Source organism: Polypterus senegalus, chromosome 12 (assembly GCF_016835505.1).
Source record: "Polypterus senegalus isolate Bchr_013 chromosome 12, ASM1683550v1, whole genome shotgun sequence".
NCBI lineage: Eukaryota > Metazoa > Chordata > Cladistia > Polypteriformes > Polypteridae > Polypterus > Polypterus senegalus.
Window position 1 is genome coordinate 159870510 of NC_053165.1, and position 20515 is coordinate 159891024.

Genomic DNA, 20515 nt, shown 5'->3' on the forward strand with positions numbered 1-20515 from the left:
TTGAAGTGCGTTTGTCTGATCTGTCAATCTATCATTGCTATTCCAAAGAAGGAAAATGTGGAAAGGCACTTTTGAACCGTTCATAAAAACTACGAAACTGACTTCCTCCCGAAAAGCGATCTGAGAAAGTGAAAGGAGAGGGAACTAAAATCGCAGTTAATTGGACAGCCATCATTTTTCACTCGGATCAATTCAAAAGCTCCTTGACTGCATTATTCAGCTCTACTTATTTACTGTATGTGAGTCAGCCTGTTCCCACATGACGATTATTATATCCAAATACTATGTTGACCATAAATGTATCGAATTGTTATTGTGCCATAAAGGTTATTCAGTTATGCAAGGTACGACAGCATACATTTTATGTATTAAGTATACTCAGTATATATCTATATCTATATATATATATATATATATACAGTATATATATATATATATATATATATATATAGCATTTTTAATGTAGGTAGATCATTTTGACCTGGTCATTTTAAAAATAGCTTGCAAGCCGAAAAACTGTGGGCACCCCTGCTCTACAGCAGGAACTTTTCTCGCATTGGTTTTGCTGAATTTGTTACAATATTGACAGCTAAACTCTAGATGCTGGGTATTTATGGGTAACCCTCTACACTCCGTGGCTGTTTTAACATACACCTCGCCACTTACACAAAGAGGACGTTTCCCCAATCACCTAATCATGTGTCTCTGTAGCATGCAATCAGTGTCAAGAGGTAACCTTTTTAAACCATATGCTACAAAATCTAGCACAACTCTGCCTGTGGTATAATTGTTGGTGTCAGATGTGGTGGTCCCAGTACCTCTAAAATGAATACTCCTTAGAATCTGTACACACTACAGTCTCTTGAATTTACAGAGAATGGTGCAATAAACTAAAAACATCTAGTGAAGAAAGAACAGTTCCATGGGTTAAAACACTGTGTTAAAAAAGAAGTTAGAGGAGAACAGGTAAACTCCAACAAGCTAACAGAAAGGACAGATACTCACAGAACAGCTCTTTACAACAGTGGTCTGCCGAAATCCATCTCTCAATGCACAGTTGGACATTTTAGCAGATTTGTTACAACATTTGAGGATCGTGAGAAGTTAAAACGCACAGGTGATAACCAAAGGTGGATGATTGAAGTTGTCTGGTGAACCTCGAATTCCACTGGGATATACGGATAGTGAGACTATAATTTGTCCTAAACAGCAAAAATCAATGGATTCATCCTGTCTTGTGTCAACGGTACAAGCCATTGGCTTTAATATAATTATAGCAGGTTGGGGACTGTTTTCTTGGCACACACTAGACCTCTAAATACCAAGTGAGCTTCTTTTGAATGGCATAATATTTAATCCATTGTTGCTGACCATGTGCATCTCTTTATGGTTACATTTTACACTTTTTTAAATGTGTACATCAGGCACAATGATGTGTTAAGCCACAAAATATGCATCATTGAGAACTGGTTCATCAAACTCAACAGTGATGGCCTGCACAGTCCTGAGATCTAAAATTCTCAGATGAGTAAGAACAAGAGTTTGTAACATGAATGCATGGATAAAAAATCTACAGGAGCTACATGGGACTATGAAGTCAGCATGGACCCAAATACCTGGAGGCAAAAGGGAGGTCTTTCCCGGGGACAAGATAGGCTTATCTAATAAAGTAGATAGTAAATATAAAGGTACAAATATTTATTTTAATGTTTAAAGTTCAGACAATTGTTGATGAAGAGATTTTTAAGATTCATTCAAAGTGTAAAACATGTTTCTTTGATCCTGTAGTGAACAAAAATGCCAACACTGAGCCACTGCCAAAGAAAGAAGAGGAGAAAAAAGAGGAGGTGGAAGTGGAGGAGGAAAAGAAAGGTGAAGATGGACCAAAGCCTATGCCACCCTTTAGCTCAATGTTCATCCTTTCAACTACCAACCCGTAAGTCTTTTCTGCCGGGCTACCTTACGGTAGTTGTGTCTTGGGTCAGGCTTTAATTAATGTGCTTACCATCCTTGAACTACTGAAACCTTCAAATTTCTATATAGCAGTACCTTAGTGTGACAAAAACAAACCAAGAGGAATTAATGACGAGTAAGCAATCTCAGACCTAGAAGGCTGTGGGGTCTTCTGTCCGATCTCACATCCAGCAGCCACTTTGACTCTGTGATGGAACTTTATTTAATTCTGCTTCTTATTTCTTTACTAAAAAGATTTTAGCTGTTTGAATGAATAACTAATGCCATCTTCATAGTTTACTTCTACATTTCAAAACCATAAGTTTAGATGTTGTTTTTTGATTATTTTTTTTTTATATAGAAGTTACATGGCATTTACTAAACAAAATTATAGAGTGTCCATTATATTTTATTTTAGTAAAAGCAAAGCCACAGAGGATGCACAAATCAGTGTGTTTCTTCTTGTCGGTCCCAATGGGGAGGGTTACGTCAGGAAAGGTATTCAGTGTAAAATTTTGCCAAATCCATATGCAGACAGATGATCCGCTGTGGCAACCCCTAACGGGAGCAACCGAAAGAATAAGAAGAATGAGAAAACTATTTAAAGTTCAAGTTTTTTTCTCCATGTATGCAATCTGAAATAATGCTGGCGCACTGGAAAGTGGCTGCGGTGTATCTGTGATTAAGCACAGGACTAGAAGCATCTTTCATGTACCACATGTAACTGACAGGTGTAGTTCATAAGCTTAAATACGAGGGGGTGTTCAATTATAAACAGGAATTTTCATGCTCTGTTTTTATAAAGAGTGCAAGGTAGACGTGACTCATTGGACAAATACATGCATGGTTGAACTTGTCATTAGCAGTGCTGGCTGCTCTTTGTCCCCTTCCTGTCAGTTGTAATCAACATGTCGGAGCAGAAGGTACACAATAGTGTCACGCAGCAAATTTTTATTACATTTTTGACAAATGAAGGAGTCATTCCATCTCAGTTTTATTAGAGACTTAAAAATCAGTTTGAGGACGAGTGGCTCATTCAGTCTAGAGTGTATGATTGGTGCAAGTCATTCAGAGAGAGACTATCGTCTCTTCCGTCCACTTAAAGAATTTTTAGGAGGGTAGAAATTCAAAACCGAATGAGGAGGTTGCTGACACTGTGCAAGAATTGGTCAACATGCAGTGAAAAGACTTGTAACTCTTCTGGGGTTAAGAAGCTTCCTGAGCACTGGAACAAGTGGATTGCAGTGGCCGGAGACTACATAGAAAAATAGTGTGAGAAATAGTCTTCTCATTGTATTCAATAAATAAAGTGTAGCTCATACATTCCTGTTTATATTTGAACACCCTTCGTATATCCATTTAACTCAACATGAAGAATACACTGCATAAACTCAACTGATGTTTAAATGATTTCTATTACATTGTGGAATAAATGCTCTGTTGTTGCCGACCCGACACAGACTGACACCAGAAGTACATAAAAATTAACAAAAAGATTTATTTTCTTCACCTGTGGGGCACATCTTCCCCTTGTCCCACAGGCACAACACAGTCCCCAAAACACTCTTCTTTCTCCTCCACTCCTCCAAGGCAGCTTTGTCCTCCACCCGACTCCAGCGCCTGGAGTGGTGACTGTCGGCTCCTTTTATAGATAGATAGACAGATAGATATGAAAGGCACTATAGAACTGATTGTATACAGTATATATATGTGAAAGATGCTATATAACTGACTGGTATATATATGTGGGAAAGAAAGATAGCTGGATGGATAGATAGACGTGAAAGGCACTATATAATAAAAAGATAGATGTGAAAGGCACTATATGATAGATAGATAGATAGATAGATAGATAGATAGATAGATAGATAGATAGATAGATAGATAGATAGATAGATAGATGTAAAATAAGACAACCAAGATAGACACTGCATAATAGGCTGACAGATCAGATAGATTTGTGTGAAAGGCACTATATAATATAGAGGGATGAACACAACTATAAGAGTGTAGCGCCTTACCAGTGTGGAAGGATGAGGGTGAAACACAGTTGTCAACTGGAGCTATTAATTTGTCCCCAGAATGGGGAAGATGTCACATCTGCTTCACCTATGGAAGTCTTGGCTCTTCCAGTGCCCCTCATATATAAGTCTGCCTTCATTCTGGACCCTGATCTCTCTGAGGACAAAACTCCGCTAGCAACTGGTGAAGTGACTGTCTTTCCATTATTTTCATATTTTGTTATCATTTGTTGTTTCATATTAAAAGGGGTAAACACACTGGCACCCCAGCACCCTGACAGTACAGTGTCTCTCATCTCTTCCTACATACAGATATCATATAAACAGATATTTATGACAAGTAGTGTATGACATTAAATTGTACAGAGTAGGCGAAAGCCACTGTATAATAGATAAATAGATATGAAAGGCACTATGATTAGATAGATAGATAGATAGATAGATAGATAGATAGATAGATAGATACTTTATTAATCCCCAAGGGGAAATTCACAAATTTTATAGCCCACCTGGAAGTGCGCAGGTGCTCGTTGACCTACTTCCGGCTGCACTTCCGGGTGTGGCTGCGCTCCCACCCAGACGGGCTCGTTAAGCCGTGCAGCTCCCCCTGGCGGTGGCCACAGAGCCCAACAGGAATGAGCGCCGGTGTTCCAAAATTGTGGCCCCGATGCAACCCAGGGGTGCTGCCACCAAGTGTTCCGGGGGATGTAGCGTGAATCCCATGGCTGCTCCCCCGGATCTAGTGTCAAAGAGGCGTCCCAGCCATCCATCACATACATATTTTAATATTCCGACTGACATTAAATAGTCAACGATTTCCATCACTGTGATGGCCCCAACTTTTCCCACACAAAGCCATATTTTCTGCTGAGTTATTTGTTGCAGTTTGGGTTGGCAAGCATACTCTCTCACCATTATACCACCAGGCACAGTTTCTTTGTTGTATCTGAAGCTACATAAGTCATGTAACTTTTGGTCTAGTGAGTTTTTGTAACCCCCATGGCAAAGGTCGTGAATAATACGCAGGCAAAAGCAGGAAGCAGAGCTATAGTTTCAAAAAAGCAAGTTGTGTGAAATACTACAGTGTGGTCTGTTAGCAGAGAAATGGTGGTACGCAAGTTGTGATTATGGTGTGGTGTTTAGCACTCTTGCCTTTCAACTGAGACTCCAGGTTTGAACCCCACCCTTTCGTTTAATTTTTTCTTTAATCAAGCATTCCCTTCACTATGTCTAACGTGGTCCCAAGCCACCACCGGTAGGGCCATATTGTTTCCAAAGTTAATTATTGCAATTTTAGCATTCTTTGCATCAGAAGGAAAAAAATATTGTATACATAATAGCTATGTGGTAATTGCAAAAAGTATAAACATAATAAAGGGCGGCACGGTGGCGCAGTGGGTAGCGCTGCAGCCTCACAGTAAGGAGACCCGGGTTTGCTTCTCTGTTCTTCCCTGCGTGGAGTCTGCTTGTTCTCCCCGAGTCTGCGTGGGTTTCCTCCCACAGTCCAAACACATGCAGGTTAGCTGCATTGGTGATCCGAAATTGTCCCGTGTGTGTGTGTGTGTGTGTGTTTGTGTGTGTGCCCTGCGGTGGGCCGGCGCCCTGCCCAGAGTTTGTTTCCTGCCTTACTCCCTTGTGTTGGCTGAGATTGGCTCCAGCAGACTCCCGTGACCCTGTAGTTAGGATCTTGCGGGATGAATAATGGATGGATATATACAGTATGTATAAACATAATAAAGTTTGTAATTACTTTTTATCTTTCCACTTTCTTAACTGTACAGTGACGATTAACTTAGCTAGTAGAAGTAGAGTATATCTATTAGTAAACCTCGTCATGCCATGCTGCCAAACGCTATCTGAACAGATGGGACAGATATTCAATCAGAATGGATGCTTTCTTACAACATGCGATAAAACTGCACATTTTTCAATCCACAAAAGTTATTTCTGTAATGAATCCAATTCATCTTTAAGTAATGTAAAACTCGCCATCTTTTAATTATGTGGAAGATTTGTTCAGTGTGAAAATGATAGTGTTAAAGAGTACAAAAACAATGAAAGTCTACATGTCGTGAAAATAGATTTGCCGTTATTTGCAAAGGCATACGTTATTCAGTTTTACAATTACTGCAAAGTAAAATCCAAGCCCATTAATCTTGTCAACTCAGTAATCATAATGAAAGAAATGCTTAGAAAACTGCAAGTTGTCAAGATGGAGATGTGACAGTTGTTTCAAGAGAAAAAGTGAGCACTGAATAAAATATGTGCATCCTTTCGTCTTGGATAAAATAATGCAGACAATTACCATTAACGGTAAGCAAGAGATTTAAACCAGGAGTAACTCTTAACTTGTTAACAAATTTATCAGGGATGTTTTTATTGACTGCAAGCTGTAGAGCTATCAGTCTTCAATATATGTATCTCCTTTACACCCATAACTATGGAAAAGCTTTCCCTTGTTAAAACTTTCATCTAGGTAAGAAATGTAATATGTAAATTAATGAGAGGCTTTTGGTGATTGGTTGGAAACCAGTAAAATGTGAATTATTTTTTTTAATTAATTTGCAACCTTGTGCTGAGCAAAGGTAATACTGTGAAGATATCATTTACAAGTTTTCTCTGTTGAAACATTTGTTTTTTCCTAGTGAAGCATCATGGGAAGCTAAAGCCTCTCCCACCAGCACTGAACATAATGCAGACACTAACTGCTCATTACAGGACATACCACACAATGCCCACACTTAACTCTCACAGGCAATTCAGAGTCACCATTAACCTACCTTTGGCATGTAATAGCCAACTTCAACAGAGAGAGAAGAAATACACTCTGTGCTGACTGGGACTGTCCTGGGAATCAAAGTGGTGTCTGGCCACTGGATCTCTGTGCTGTAATTTGAATAGCGTTTTGCTCTTGATTGTTGCAAATGTTTTAAAAATGAAATAGAAAAATTATGCGTTGGGCTGGCGCCCTGCCCGGGAGTTTGTTTCCTGCCTTGCGCCCTGTATTAGCTGGGATTGGCTCCAGCAGACCCCCGTGACTCTGTAGTTAGGATATAGCGGGTTGGATAATGGATGGATGGATGGATGGAAATACAAAAATTAGGAGTTTACTTGTTGTTAAATATTACTAAATAATCATGTTCCTTTAAATTAATATTGTTAGCAGAATGGTTAGCATACATGAAAATATATGTTGCTGGATTCTGATTTCCAGATGTCACTGATAATAATGAACACAAAAGGGGAATGGCAGGGAAAAGAAGTTGGTTGATTTGTCAGAATTATGTGAGGGGTTCAAATCTGATGCTTAGTCTTTGTGGAGTCCAGCCAGTGACGTAGCTCGAGTTCATGCCACTCGTTTAGGGGCGGTGCTTCAGTTTGCTGCCTTCCAACATATCTGAAATATATGAAATAGAAAATTTAAATGAAGTATAGAGAAAACTTAAGATAAATTTTGCATAGATTCATTCATATATAGAGAAAAAGCAATATTTTTTCACATATAATTATTTATAAGCATCAACTAGACAAGAATATAGTACAGACACACTGATAAGCTGTGTTTAAATTATTATTTTAATATATTTACGCTGTAAAAACCAGAACCAGTGTAGTGTACAAGTGATAGGTGAGGAGGTTTGAACACATTTGGATTGATAACGAAATTATAAATTGTAAATTAGTTGTTTATCTTCCTATAAGTTATTATCAGTGTAATGTTTATGTTTATTTTTGTTATTGCCTCATAAGTTTCAACTGCTGTGTCTGATGCCGTCACATAAGGACAGTCTAAAAATTATTTTTTGAAGCATTTGTGGATAAAAATGTACTTTTGTCATTTATAAGTGTTATTTTTCTGAACCCTGCTGCTTCCACATGAATTGTACTGAGCCTTTTGGCCAATAATGCCACCCGGGGCTGACTGCCCCCTCCGCCCGCCCCTAGCTACACCACTGAGTCCACACATTTTCTTTCTGTCTGTGTGTGCTTTTCCTTAAACATCACCAAAGATGTCCTTGTTAAGTTAATTACATCTGTAAATAGCCTCCTGTGATGGACTAGTGTCTCGTTCAGGGCAGTTTCCTGCAATGCCTCCTGTGACCCTGAATTAAATTAAGTGGGTGTGAGACCATTCTGCTCATATAACCAAAACTTTTTTGACTCTTCTCAGTTTCCGCAGGGTGTGTCACTACATAATTAACCTGCGCTACTTTGAAATGTGCATCCTGCTGGTTATTGCGATGAGTAGCATTGCACTGGCTGCTGAGGATCCTGTTCAGCCTGATTCACCACGCAACAATGTAAGTTTTTTTTTTTTTTATCAAAGCCGTTATCAACTGTCATCATTATCTAGTTGTCCTTTTTTGTCAAACACGAAGTGCCTCAATGTAATCAGTGTCATTTTTTATAATCTGTTTCTTTAGTTCATTTGAAAAGCACATTGTGTTGATGGTTGCTGTGTAAAACTGATTCATTAATTCATAGATAAATGCAGTGGGGGGGTTAATGTTACCTTTCCATTACCTTGGTGGGGGGTGTCATTCTGCTACAAACACATTGACGACAACAACAACAACATACAAAAAGTACCTCAAAGCGCTTTACATGATGAAGAAAAGAAAAATAAAAGACAAAATAAGAAATTAAAATAAGACAACATTAGTTAACATAAAATAAGAGTAAGGTCCGATGGCCAGGGTGGACAGAAAAAACAAAAAAAAACTCCAGACAGCTGGAGAAAAAAAAAAAAATCTGCAGGGGTTCCAGGCCATGAGACCACCCAGTCCCCTCTGGGCAATCTACCTAACAAATGAAACAGTCCTCTTTGTAGTTAGGGTTCTCACAGTCACTTGATACCACAAGAGCCACCATGAATAGTTATTATAATGAGTTGGAGGTACAGAGTATCAGGATTTTGATTACAGTGAAGTTATGAGAAGGCCATGTTAAAGTAATGTGTTTTCAGAAGTTTGTTAAAGTGCTCCACCGTATCAGCCTGGCGAATTCCTATTGGCAGGCTATTCCAGATTTGAGATGTGTAACAGCAGAAGACCACCCGCCTCACCACTTTTAAGTTTTGTTCTTGGAATTCTAAGGAGACACTCATTTGAGGATCTGAGGTTACGATTTGGAATATAAGGTGTCAGACACTCCGATATATAAAATGGGGCGAGATTATTTAAGGCTTTGTAAACCATAAGCAGAATTTTAAAGTCAATCCTAAATGACACAGGTAACTAGTGTAGTGACATCAAAACTGGAGAAATGTGCTCGGATTTTCTTTATCTAGTTAGGATTCTAGCAGATGCACTTGTTGCAGTCGATTGATGTCTTTTTTGGGTGGTCCTGAGAGGAGTGCGTTACAGTAATCTAGACAACTGAAAACAAACGCGTGAACTAATTTCTCAGCATCTTTCAATTATATCAGAGGTCTAACTTTTGCTATGTTTCTTAAGTGAAAAAATGCTGTCCTAGTGGTCTGATGAATATGCGATTTAAAATTCAGATTACAGTCAACGGTTACCCCTAAATTCTTTACCTCCATTTTGACTTTTAATCCTATTGAATCAAGTTTATTTCTAATAACCACATTATATCCATTATTGCCAATCACTACAATTTCAGTTTTTTCTTTATTTAGCTTGAGACAATTTACTACTCCTCCACTCCGAAACACAAGTCAGACATTGTGTTAGTGAATCGAGAGAGTCGGGGTCATCAGGCGCTACTGATAAGTACAGCTGTGTGTCGTCAGCATAGCTGTGGTAGCTCACGTCGTGCCCTGAGATAATCTGACCTAACGGAAGCATGTAGATTGAGGATAGCAGCAGACCCAGGATAGAGCCTTGTGGAACACCATATTGGATATCATATCAACATCAAGTGACTCTGTGAGAACCCTAACTACAAAGAGGACTATTTCATTTATGTTAGGTAGAATGCCCAGAGGGGACCGTGGCCCAGAACCCCCTGCAGATTTTATTTTTTTTTCTCCAGCCGTCTGGAGTTTTTTTTTTTCTGTTTTTTCTGTCCACTCTGGCCATCGGACCTTACTCTTATTTTATGTTAACTAATGTTGTCTTATTTTAATTTCTTATTTTGTCTTTTATTTTTCTTTTCTTCATCGTGTAAACCACTTTGAGCTACTTTTTGTATGAAAATGTGCTATATAAATAAATGTTGTTGTTGATGTGTCTTTGAGTTGTGATTACCACAACTAACAAAGAATTTTCTCCCTGCCAGGTAGGATTCAAACCAATTTAAGACCCTGCCAGAGAGGCTCACCCATTGACTAAAGCAATTTCTAAGAATTCTCAGATTTCTAAGACAGTTGTACATTAACTTGTATTTTCTATTACATGTCATGCATTTTTCCAAACTGATCTGAATAGCGCCTGTATTCTTTTTTTTCAGATTCTAAGATACTTTGACTATGTTTTTACTGGTGTTTTCACATTTGAAATGGTCATTAAGGTAAGACAATGCTGTATACATTTATTTTATTTAATTTTATTACTAATGTTGTCATGACTGCACTGATGAAAAATTTTTAAACAGACCTTTTAGTCCTGTTTGGAATTTGTTGAGCAAGTAACCAAAGAACATCCACTAGCATTTTTAAACTTGTAATAATATCAAAAGAGTCATTTTAAAAAATAATGACATACACAAAGGAAAATTGATTCCAAGATCAACATTGCGTAGCATAGTAAACTGAAAGGAAAGGAAAATCTTGCAGCCCTCTTGGGGTTTTGCCATTGCAGACTTTGGTCCCTGTCTATTTGGTGATGACTTCCTTACAGTATACAATGACAACCCTTGTTACAATGTAGACTCTGTTGATACACTTTTTTGGGTCTACCTGTCCTAGGCTGGATGGATCACCTCCCACCTGTTGACTTGTGTAGGGTTCAGCAGCCTTCAGTGGCCTTACTGTTTGTGTTGAAGGCTACTGACTCTTGTGACGATCTCCAGAAAACAGTTAGCTCGTGCTTGGTATTTAATTGAGCGTCCAAGTATTCTTTCACCTAACGGGAGAGAAAGAGAGCAAGCTATTTCTAATATGTCCTTTTAATCTTTATAATTATAAGTGCCAACGTAACATTAGGCTTCATGGCAATAACTCCTGGGAAAATTGGAAACTAGGGTCAAAGCTGTGTTACCTTAAGTTAAGACGACAAAATGACAACAAAAGTTCAGAAGCAGTGTCTCCATGACCAAACAGTTAACTTTGTGAGCTGGAATGTTAAAGGGTTGAATCATGAATTAAAGAGAGAGAAAGTATTCTCTCTAATTGATGCCTCCTGGTGTTCTGTGAAATCCTGTAGGCTTCTTCCTAGATCAGGAATCACTATCACTCTGGTGCCGTCAAAGGTAACACTCAGAATGATAGGTCATACCTTCTTCCTTTTTTCAAATTTCCATGTGATATTGGCAAGGGAATTAACATCTCAGGAACCCAGCAAAATATATCAGCTGTGCTCTTTTGATGCATTTTTGCCCAGATAGATAGACATATAGTTCAAGCACTTTATTGTCACTGTATAACACAACGAAATTACTTTTGTGACAGCCCCAAGTTGCGTTTAAAGAAAAGTCAAATAATTCCAAATATGTCGTATACAGTGTTAAATGATCGAGTAACAAGAGCAAATTATTATTGCTCAAAGTACAGCAGCATAATGTTAATGAATAGTACATTACGTATTATATATTGTATGACATTAGTATATTGCACATTACCAATATAGCTTATTGCACATGTTCAAAATAAAATGATCTCAGACTGAGGAGATTCAGAGTTCAGAAAGTTTATGGCAGATGGGGAAAAAGCTCTTTTTTAGTCTGTTTGTGCGTCCACGGATTGACCTCAAGTGTCTGCCTGACGGGAGGAGCTCAAACAAAGAATTTCCAGGATGAATTTGTCCTTGAAAATGTTTTTGGCCCTTCTCACACAGCGTGTCTTATACAAGAGTTCGAGTGATGGCAGGTCAGTCCCAGTAATGGCCTCTGCTGTTTTTACGACCCGCTGCAGGTCTTCTTTAGCAGCCTTGGTGCAGCTGTTATACCTGCAGGCCATCATGCAGTTAGTTACGATGCTCTCTCTCTCTATAGTGCGTCTATAGAAATTAACCAGCAGCTTCTGGGGGAAGTCAGCTCTCCTTAGCTTCCTGAGAAAATCGAGGCGTTGTTGTGCTTTGCTTATTCTAGCCAAGTTGTTGTCAGCCCAGGACAGGTCCTCCTAGAAACTTAAAGCTGGAAACTCTCTCCATAGCATCTGCATTGATTGTTGTCGGACTGCGATTGGTCTTTTTAGTGGTCCTAAAGTCCAGAATATTTAAGACCAGGTTGTTGGTGTCACACTGTGCTGTCAGATTCTGAACCTCTTCCCCATATGCAGCTTCATTGTTGTCTGTTACAAGCCCAATGACAGTCGTATCATCCGCAAATTTAACAATAATGTTTGGTTGGTGAATGGGTTGACAGTCATGGATGAAGAGTGCATAGAGAAGGGGACTTAGTAAACATCTTTGCGGCACACCAATGCTCAGGGTAAGGGTGGAGGATGTGTGTTTGCCCATCCTGACAGACTAGGGGTGGTTGGTGAGAAAATCCATTAACCTGATAGATAGATAAATAGATAGATAGATAGATACTTTATTAATCCCCAAGGGGAAATTCACATACTCCAGCAGCAGCATACTGTTAAAGAACAATATTAAATTAAAGAGTGATAACAATGCAGTGCAAGTTAAAAAATGCATGGTGGAGAGTGTGAGGCAGGTGTAACAGTCCATAATCTTGTGTAGTGTAGTGTGGGGTCTCCTCAGTCTGTCAGTGGAGCAGGACGGTGACAGCAGTCTGTCGCTGAAGCTGCTCCTCTGTCTGGGGATGATCCTGTTCAGTGGATTCTCCATGACTGGCAGGATTCTGCTCAGCGCCCGTCGCTCTGCCACTGATGTCAAACTGTCCAGCTCCGTGCCTACAATAGAGCCTGCCTTCCTCACCAGTTTGTCCAGACGTGAGGCGTCCCTCTTCTTTATGCTGCCTCCCCAGCACACCACCGCGTAGAAGAGGGCGCTCGCCACAACCGTCTGATAGAACATCTGCATAGTAGTAGAATTTTTTAGAAATCCTCTGAACTTATCGCTGCAGGCTCTTCAGGAATCATACCCTTCTCTTGAAACCTAATGTTTAAATGATTTACTTAAACTGAAATAATTTTGTCCACAGATGGTTGATCTTGGATTAGTTCTGCATCAGGGAGCCTATTTCAGAGACCTGTGGAACATTCTTGATTTCATTGTGGTCAGTGGTGCCTTGGTTGCCTTTGCATTTTCGTAAGTATGTCCTCCTTATTCTCTTCTTTCCCTTTCAGTACTTTAGTGTGAGTCAGTTCATCACTCGTAGTAAACACATCTGTTAGTAAAGTATCAAGGGCTACAAAGTAACAGCTAAGTAATTGGTTTACGGGACATAATATGCATGTATCGTATAAAAAAATGTAAAAATTTAATTTGATTTTAATCATAATTTTCTTGAAGGAGACAAATAATAAATCAAGTAAAGAGACATACTTAAACAAAAGGATTTAATCTATTTGATAGTATAATCCTTCTAAAATGGTGGGTACTGTAGCAAATACTGTGTTTAATTTGTATACTTGGTCTAAAAGCAGCAATTTAGCGAACTAAGGATTTAATTAAGGTAGAGTGTATCCTATTTGACATCTAAGTGACTAATGACACTTATGAATATGGCTGCCACACAGCAATGAAAGGATTGATTATACTCATTTCTGTTTCATACAGCTTGGCTGTATTGTGCACTTCTTTCTGTTTCTGTGTTTCAATGTTATATTCATGTTCTCAAGTGTATTGTGTCTATGGTTCATTTGTAATAATTTGAATGTTATTTTCAAAATCATTTGTGTTTAAAGTAGTAGACGGGGGAAAACTGATCTGTTTCATGAGCTTGATGCCTCTTTTTCAAAGCATGTGAAGTACAGTTGGAAATGTGATCTGTTTGTTAAAATGTAATGTAATATACAAGAAACCTGGCAGTTAGGTGGAAAGTTGCTGTGGCTCGAAGGAAAGAAAAATATTTGTAGACTAGAAAGACATAAACAGCTTTCACAATTATGTAACTTGTCTGTAGCAGAGTCCTCTATAAAATAACGAAATTCGATACAACAAAACAACAATGCATCAACCAAAACTGACCTATGCTTAGAAGCGTTGGTGTCATCGTCTTACTGTGGAGGCAGTATGTGTGCTTGTCCCATGTTGTCTCCTTTTTTTTTATCTTTTTCTTCCCTTTTGTCATATTTCTTATTTGTGGAGAAAAATCGTCTGAAAAGTACACTCCTAGCCTGTTCTTTTGTTTCTTATAGGATTAGGGACCCCAGAGACCAATCTCTGGTTCTCGATGTCCCTGCATACCAGGCCCCTGGTTACCATTTGAAAGGACACACAACCAAGCTAGCTTCTGAACGTGTTAGTCTCTCTGCTAATTCTGAAAATCTCATATTTTGGTTTTAAGGCAGCCTTATGCCACTTAGGAGGAATAATCACCATAAATCATTCCTTATCCAGTTTAGGAATACAGTATATTTCTGGTGATGCAATCCAAACAGCTCCAATGCCAAATGGGTTACTTGCTTAGTTTAGTATACTTCTTTCAGGCCTAGATACACCTCATCTTATTTTCCCAGGGTTTAGAGTCACAGGCATTACGGTTAAAGACCATAGATACTCAAACCAGGAATGTATCAATTTGCATCATTCTTTCACTCCGACTACTCAGTGAGGGCCTGCCTTTGCTGACCTGACACCCGTGTATCTTTCATTTTTTAATACTCTCTTCGGCTAAAAAACTGCACATACAGTTCCATCCTAGTCCTTCTATTTAGATTACTTGTGGTAGTGGTAACACATTAGAATACTGTATTTATTGTGTTTCCTGATGTTATTGTAGGTAATTAGCAATTAAAGTACAGTGGAACCTCGGGCCACGACCGTAATTCGTTCCAAAAAACTCTGGTCGCAACCCGATTTGGTCATGACCCGAAGTACTTTCCCCCATAGGATTGTATGTAAATACAATTAATCCATTCCAGACCGTACAAACTGTATGTAAATATATATTTTTTTTAATTTAGTGATTATAACATAGAATGCACAGTGTAATAGTAAACTAAATGTAAAAACATTGAATAACACTGAGAAAACTAACATTGCAGGAGTTCACGCTACAGCCTTACGAACCGCTCGCTATGAACACTTTTTTTTAATGAGTTTAAAGCACAGGGAACAAAAATAAACATTTGAAAAATCCTTAATTTATACAAAAACTAACGATAAACAACCAAGAACACTAACCTTGCATGAGTCGAGTTCTGGCATGAAGCTGGGTGGAGAGGAGATTACAGTTTTGAGGTAAAGTCCCTCTGCGTGATGCACGTCTGACTGAGAACAACGTACTGCACAGGGAGAGACCGAACACGTGCGGAAATCACCGGCGCATACAAACCATGCAGGGAAACGAAATAGAGCACAAAGAGTTCACAGCGAACGCACAGGGAGAGACTGAACACGTGCGGAAATAATCGGCGAGTATGAACCAGAAGGGAAACTGTGTTATTGGTCACCTGGGTGTGTGGTCGTGAACAGATGCAAAAGTTTGGCAAACGTTTTTGGTCGTAACCCGATTTGTATCTGGTCCGAGATGTTTGTTACCCGAGGTTTCACTGTATTGTTATTCTTTGCCTTCGACCGTAATCTTGATCATGCCTCACACCTTATGTACTTTATATTCATTCCTATGCTCGCCATTGCCTGGTGACAATAATTACCTCTTGGCCACTTTTGGCTTGTTTGTGCTTAATTTGCCAGTATAAGTAAGCTGCTCACTATCAGTCCCTGGTAACAAGTTGTTTTTTATTTTCTTTTTTGAACATTTCGTCTCAGTTCCTTGACTACCTCTGTAGCCTTGCTTATGTTTTAAGCCAGTCTTGGGCCTCAGAATTTCTTGTCTTTTTGAACTACATGCTAATTACTTAGAAATAATAACTCTCTCTTTTCTAAATAATTATTCTAGAAGAATCATATCAGTATAATTTCATTTTTCACTTGACAATAAGGATTATTTGTATGTTGATCAGTGAAAGAAATGTAAATTAAATATATCTTTAATAATATATTAGAAGAAAATGCAAAATTTCTATGCAAGATCATTTTTATAGAGGCTGTGTATTTCTTGTGTCTGTGATTGTCTTTGGCATTACAATACCAAAATAAAATAAGATTACTTGATGCTCAATCCAAACTCACATTTAATTAGAAGTATCATTTTCATCTATCAGCTAGAAAATTTGTTCTCCATGAGCACAATCTATGAACTGTGTTGTGGCTGCTGTCTTGTTAATTTGTTGTCAGGTCTGCTCCATGCATTACTGACCTTCAGCTCTTCACCCTTTATCCCCCTTTGAGAGTTGGTGCGATTTGTGAGGGAATTCAGTGCTGCTTGAGAAGAACTGATAACAAAGTCAACTTGGTAATTATAATATCCACAAGATAAGACATCATGGTGAAAAACAGAAACAGTGCTCAAATAACCAGATCTCTGTAAATATTTCAAGGTAATGGCCAGAAACACAGGATGGTAATTGGAATCCAGAGTTGGCAAACATAAGAGAGAAATGTGAGGTTTTTGCATTGACAAGTCATAAAGAATTTCAAAATAGCAAGAAGGGTAAACTACAAAAATGAGACATTTAAACGGTTAACTGTGCTAAGAAGAGACAAGAGTTTTCATACCAGCGACAACCCTGTCGAGAATGTCTGACAACAACAACAACATTTTCATGCAAATAATGTAGCTCAAAGTGCTTTACATGATGAAGAAAGAGAAAAAAGATAAAATAAATAAGAATTAAAATAAGACAAATGTAAGGTCCGATGGCCAGGGAGGACAGAAAAAACAAAAAAAAAACTCCAGATGGCTGGAGAAAAAATAAAATCTGCAGGGGCTCAGAGGCCACGAAACCACCCAGCCGCCTCTAGACTTTCTACCTAACATAAACGATCAGTCCTCATTGTGTTCAGGGTTCTCATGGAAGGACTTGATGATGGTGGTCATATGGACTTCTGGCCTTTAAACCATCAATGTAGGGACATCACGGTGCTTTGATCAGGTGGTGGTGGCGCAGGTCGCCACCACAGAAAACCGGGATAAGAACAGAAGAGAGAGTAGGGGTCAGTATGGATAGCTACAAAAGAATGGTAAGTCAAATGCCAGTTGCACCTAAGAGCCATAATAGCACCAAGGAGCAGTGGCTAGAAGAATTCAATTGTATTCGCCTGAACACATAGCATAACTCCTGACCCAATGTCAGCAGATGTTCGATGTCCATGCCTTGTTGACTTAACTTGTAACTGAACAAATTCTAGAGGTTTCACCATATTGTATTGATAGGTGATTAGTAAGGTCTACTAATGAGCATGTAAAATATGATTGTAATGTGTTGGTATGTGGTGTGCAGACACTGATGTAAGAGAGATTAGTAGTGTTTAACTAAAATAAGCTTGTATTAAAGGTAATGCCTCCAAGCATTGTTATAAAAAAGTTATAAACTCTTTCAATACTGTGTAATAATTAATCTACAAACTTAATATTATCACCATACATGTCACATCTTTAAAGCCATTTGGTTTTTCACTTTGCTATTATGACTGGCGGTTTATGCCAGGTTTCCCACTCGGCAATCCTGACCTCTCTTTATTTTTACCACACTTATATTAATTTGTTGTCTGCTACAAATCTTGTAACCGGTATTTAACCCACTTCCTAAAATTTGCACACTTACTCACTTCTGATGGCAATACATGAATCAGTTTCACTAATTGATCAATTAATCCATGTTAATTAAGAAATGAAAATTTCATATAAAGAATAGTTCGAGATTTCACCAGTAGATGGCGCTAGTAACCGATAGAACTGTATTCCACTTTTTGCATCTTGTATGAAGATGTGTGCATATAAACGTCAAAGTGTTAAAATATTGATTACAAAATTATACTAAAGAAACCCAAGGCTAAAAAGTTGAAAATAATACATATTTAAAAAATGCTTTTTAAAAACCATGCTTATATTAAGTTAAAAGTAAAAAAATAAGTCTTATGCATCACTCATAAAATAAAAGTGTGGATGCTTTTCATCAATCAACATTCAAAAAACACTTCTTAAAATCTTAGCAAAAGCGTCCACCTTTTATTTTACGAGTGATTTATGAGAGACTTATTTTTTTACTTTTTAGTACACTTTTTAACTTAATACTAGGCTGACCCGCCTTTTAAGGCGACCGACTTTTAAGTTGACCACTTCATAAGGCAATTCAATATGAAGATCAATTTGATATTTTATACAAACTCATTAATTTGGTTATATTGCATTTGAGCGCTATTACTTTAATACTCGTAGTTTCTGTTATTTTTGTGATGAGATTTTAACTTTTTTTCTATATTGAGGTCGCCCTTTTGAACCCCCCTGATATTTACTACGCGGTGAGGCATTTGAACTCCATCAACATTAATTATTTCCAGAGACATCATTTTGTCTATTTTTCCAGCGCATTGCACACAAAAGCAAGGGAACGATGAGTGCACCAGAACTCTGCTCATATCATGTCGCAAGCTGCAAGTAGTAAGTCTGTGATAAGCGGAATACCGCTACGCTTTCCACTCACGGGACGGAAGGACAATCCCGACCGCTTTTATATAGAAGGATAAGCGTGGTTTTTAAAAAGTATTTTTTTATATATATTTTTTATTTTTCATACTATTCTTGAGTGTGGGTTTACCTGGGGGGATCTGCACACGTAAGAGCCCCACCAGACACCACGCTGCACGTGTGAGCAGAGCTCATGTCAGAGGCTGCTGGACTGTCTTCTTGAGGGGGCCATGAATTAGAATGACAGAATAGACCCGTCAGCCAACAAACCTTGCCAATCTCAGCCAGTCAGATTGTGCAGGACCCCCAACCAGCCACACCACTCCCAATAAGTGAGCCACCATCACCACAGGATAGAGCTGGAGCTGGCGGGGTGACACCTAGTGGATGATGCTGGCCTATCTGTCCCCATGGTGTGCGGCCACCCTTTAACACAGAGCTGCTATCTTAAGCCCCTCCCTTGTCAAAGTTCATCAAATACGTTTTTCATTTCTTATTGCATTCAAATATTTTTTTATTTTGGTGTTGGTGTTGCGATATCTTTAAATAAATTGTGTTCTTCGCTGTATTTATTTAATTTCACGTTAATTTTATTCAATTACAGTATGTTTGTTAGATTTTAGAATTCTTGCATTGAGGTCTCCTACAAGTCTTCGTCACTTCTGTCTGAGGAGCCTTCTTCCATGCCAATTCCTCCTCCTCCTCCTCCTTAGACAGAGCTTGTGTGATAAATTATTTAAGCACACTCGTGATGATCCCTTAGTCAGCGCTCATGTGTTTTCTACCGTAGTTTAGGTCTTTTACTCTTTCTTCTCTAGCCTTTCAGCCCTCAGTTTTGTTATTTACTAAGCCCTTTTGATTAACATTTTACCTCGTCTGCATTTTTGTTTTTGGTTTGCCTGTTTTTTAATCTCTCCTGTACTTAACATTAATAAAGCAATTCTCTACTGTCATTATTACGTCTGCGTCCTGTAGTCACCCCGTCCACAATTTCACATCTGAATTAGTCAGTGTGTTGTTTCTGCATAACTTCTATTAGAGCCAAACTATTTTTACAGGTTGACTAGCATTACATGCAAGGCTTCAAAACTGCAATGCGTCTTAGCCACACCTCAGTGAGACTAAATTATAGGACGGCAAAACACTGCATTTGTGACAAGTGAGTAAGTTTAATGAAAGGTTGTTCAATTTTAAATTCTCACAACAGTTTGGTAAAAACGGTTCATTCAAAACCTTGAGATCTGTATGCCATCGAAACAAAATGAGTTTAATGAGCTGTGATGAGCCAATTAGTCTTGTGTCATTATTCTAGAAGCTTTGCTTATAACACAAAGAACTGTATCTGGTGTAAGGATGTGAAAAGCTTAAATGACTAATTTTGTTTGAGTAAGCAGTTCAAACTTCAATGTTCTGTTTCCAGTAACCAGAAGATACAGTAGAAGGGTTCCTTTAGAGTGAGTGGCAGAGATATGCTGGTCCCTTCTCTTTCATTTCAATGTGTTTCTTCACCTTTTCTCTCTTGCTTTCACTGACCTTTTCTTGTCTTTCCACACTGCCGCGGTGACCGCATCCTACAGGAGCAGCGCGCGGTAAAGTTTCTGTTCTTTCTCTCATCTCAGTACTGTCTGAAAAGCTAGTTTGTCACTGTTTTTTTTTTCCTCTTTCTCTATTTTGTTAATCCTGTCTCTTTTTCACTGTATGATTCTGAATTTGTTTCTGAAGTAGATCTCAAAGAAAAAAATCAGAATAATTAGGGTTGTTTTTATTTTCCTGGATGGTTTCTATAGCCTGTAAAAAAGTGTATTGTCTGA

General features: G+C 38.4%; 1 protein-coding gene across 1 annotated transcript in view; it reads left to right on the top strand.

The window, feature by feature from the left end:
• Positions 1 to 20515, top strand: part of LOC120540050 (voltage-dependent P/Q-type calcium channel subunit alpha-1A-like) — a 514575-nt gene that overhangs the window by 352635 nt on the left and 141425 nt on the right. The window contains exons 23-27 of the mRNA XM_039770511.1: positions 1789 to 1936; positions 8146 to 8275; positions 10389 to 10448; positions 13209 to 13315; positions 20282 to 20293. Of these exons, the coding sequence (XP_039626445.1) occupies positions 1789 to 1936; positions 8146 to 8275; positions 10389 to 10448; positions 13209 to 13315; positions 20282 to 20293 (457 nt within the window). The remainder of the gene's footprint in view (positions 1 to 1788; positions 1937 to 8145; positions 8276 to 10388; positions 10449 to 13208; positions 13316 to 20281; positions 20294 to 20515) is intronic.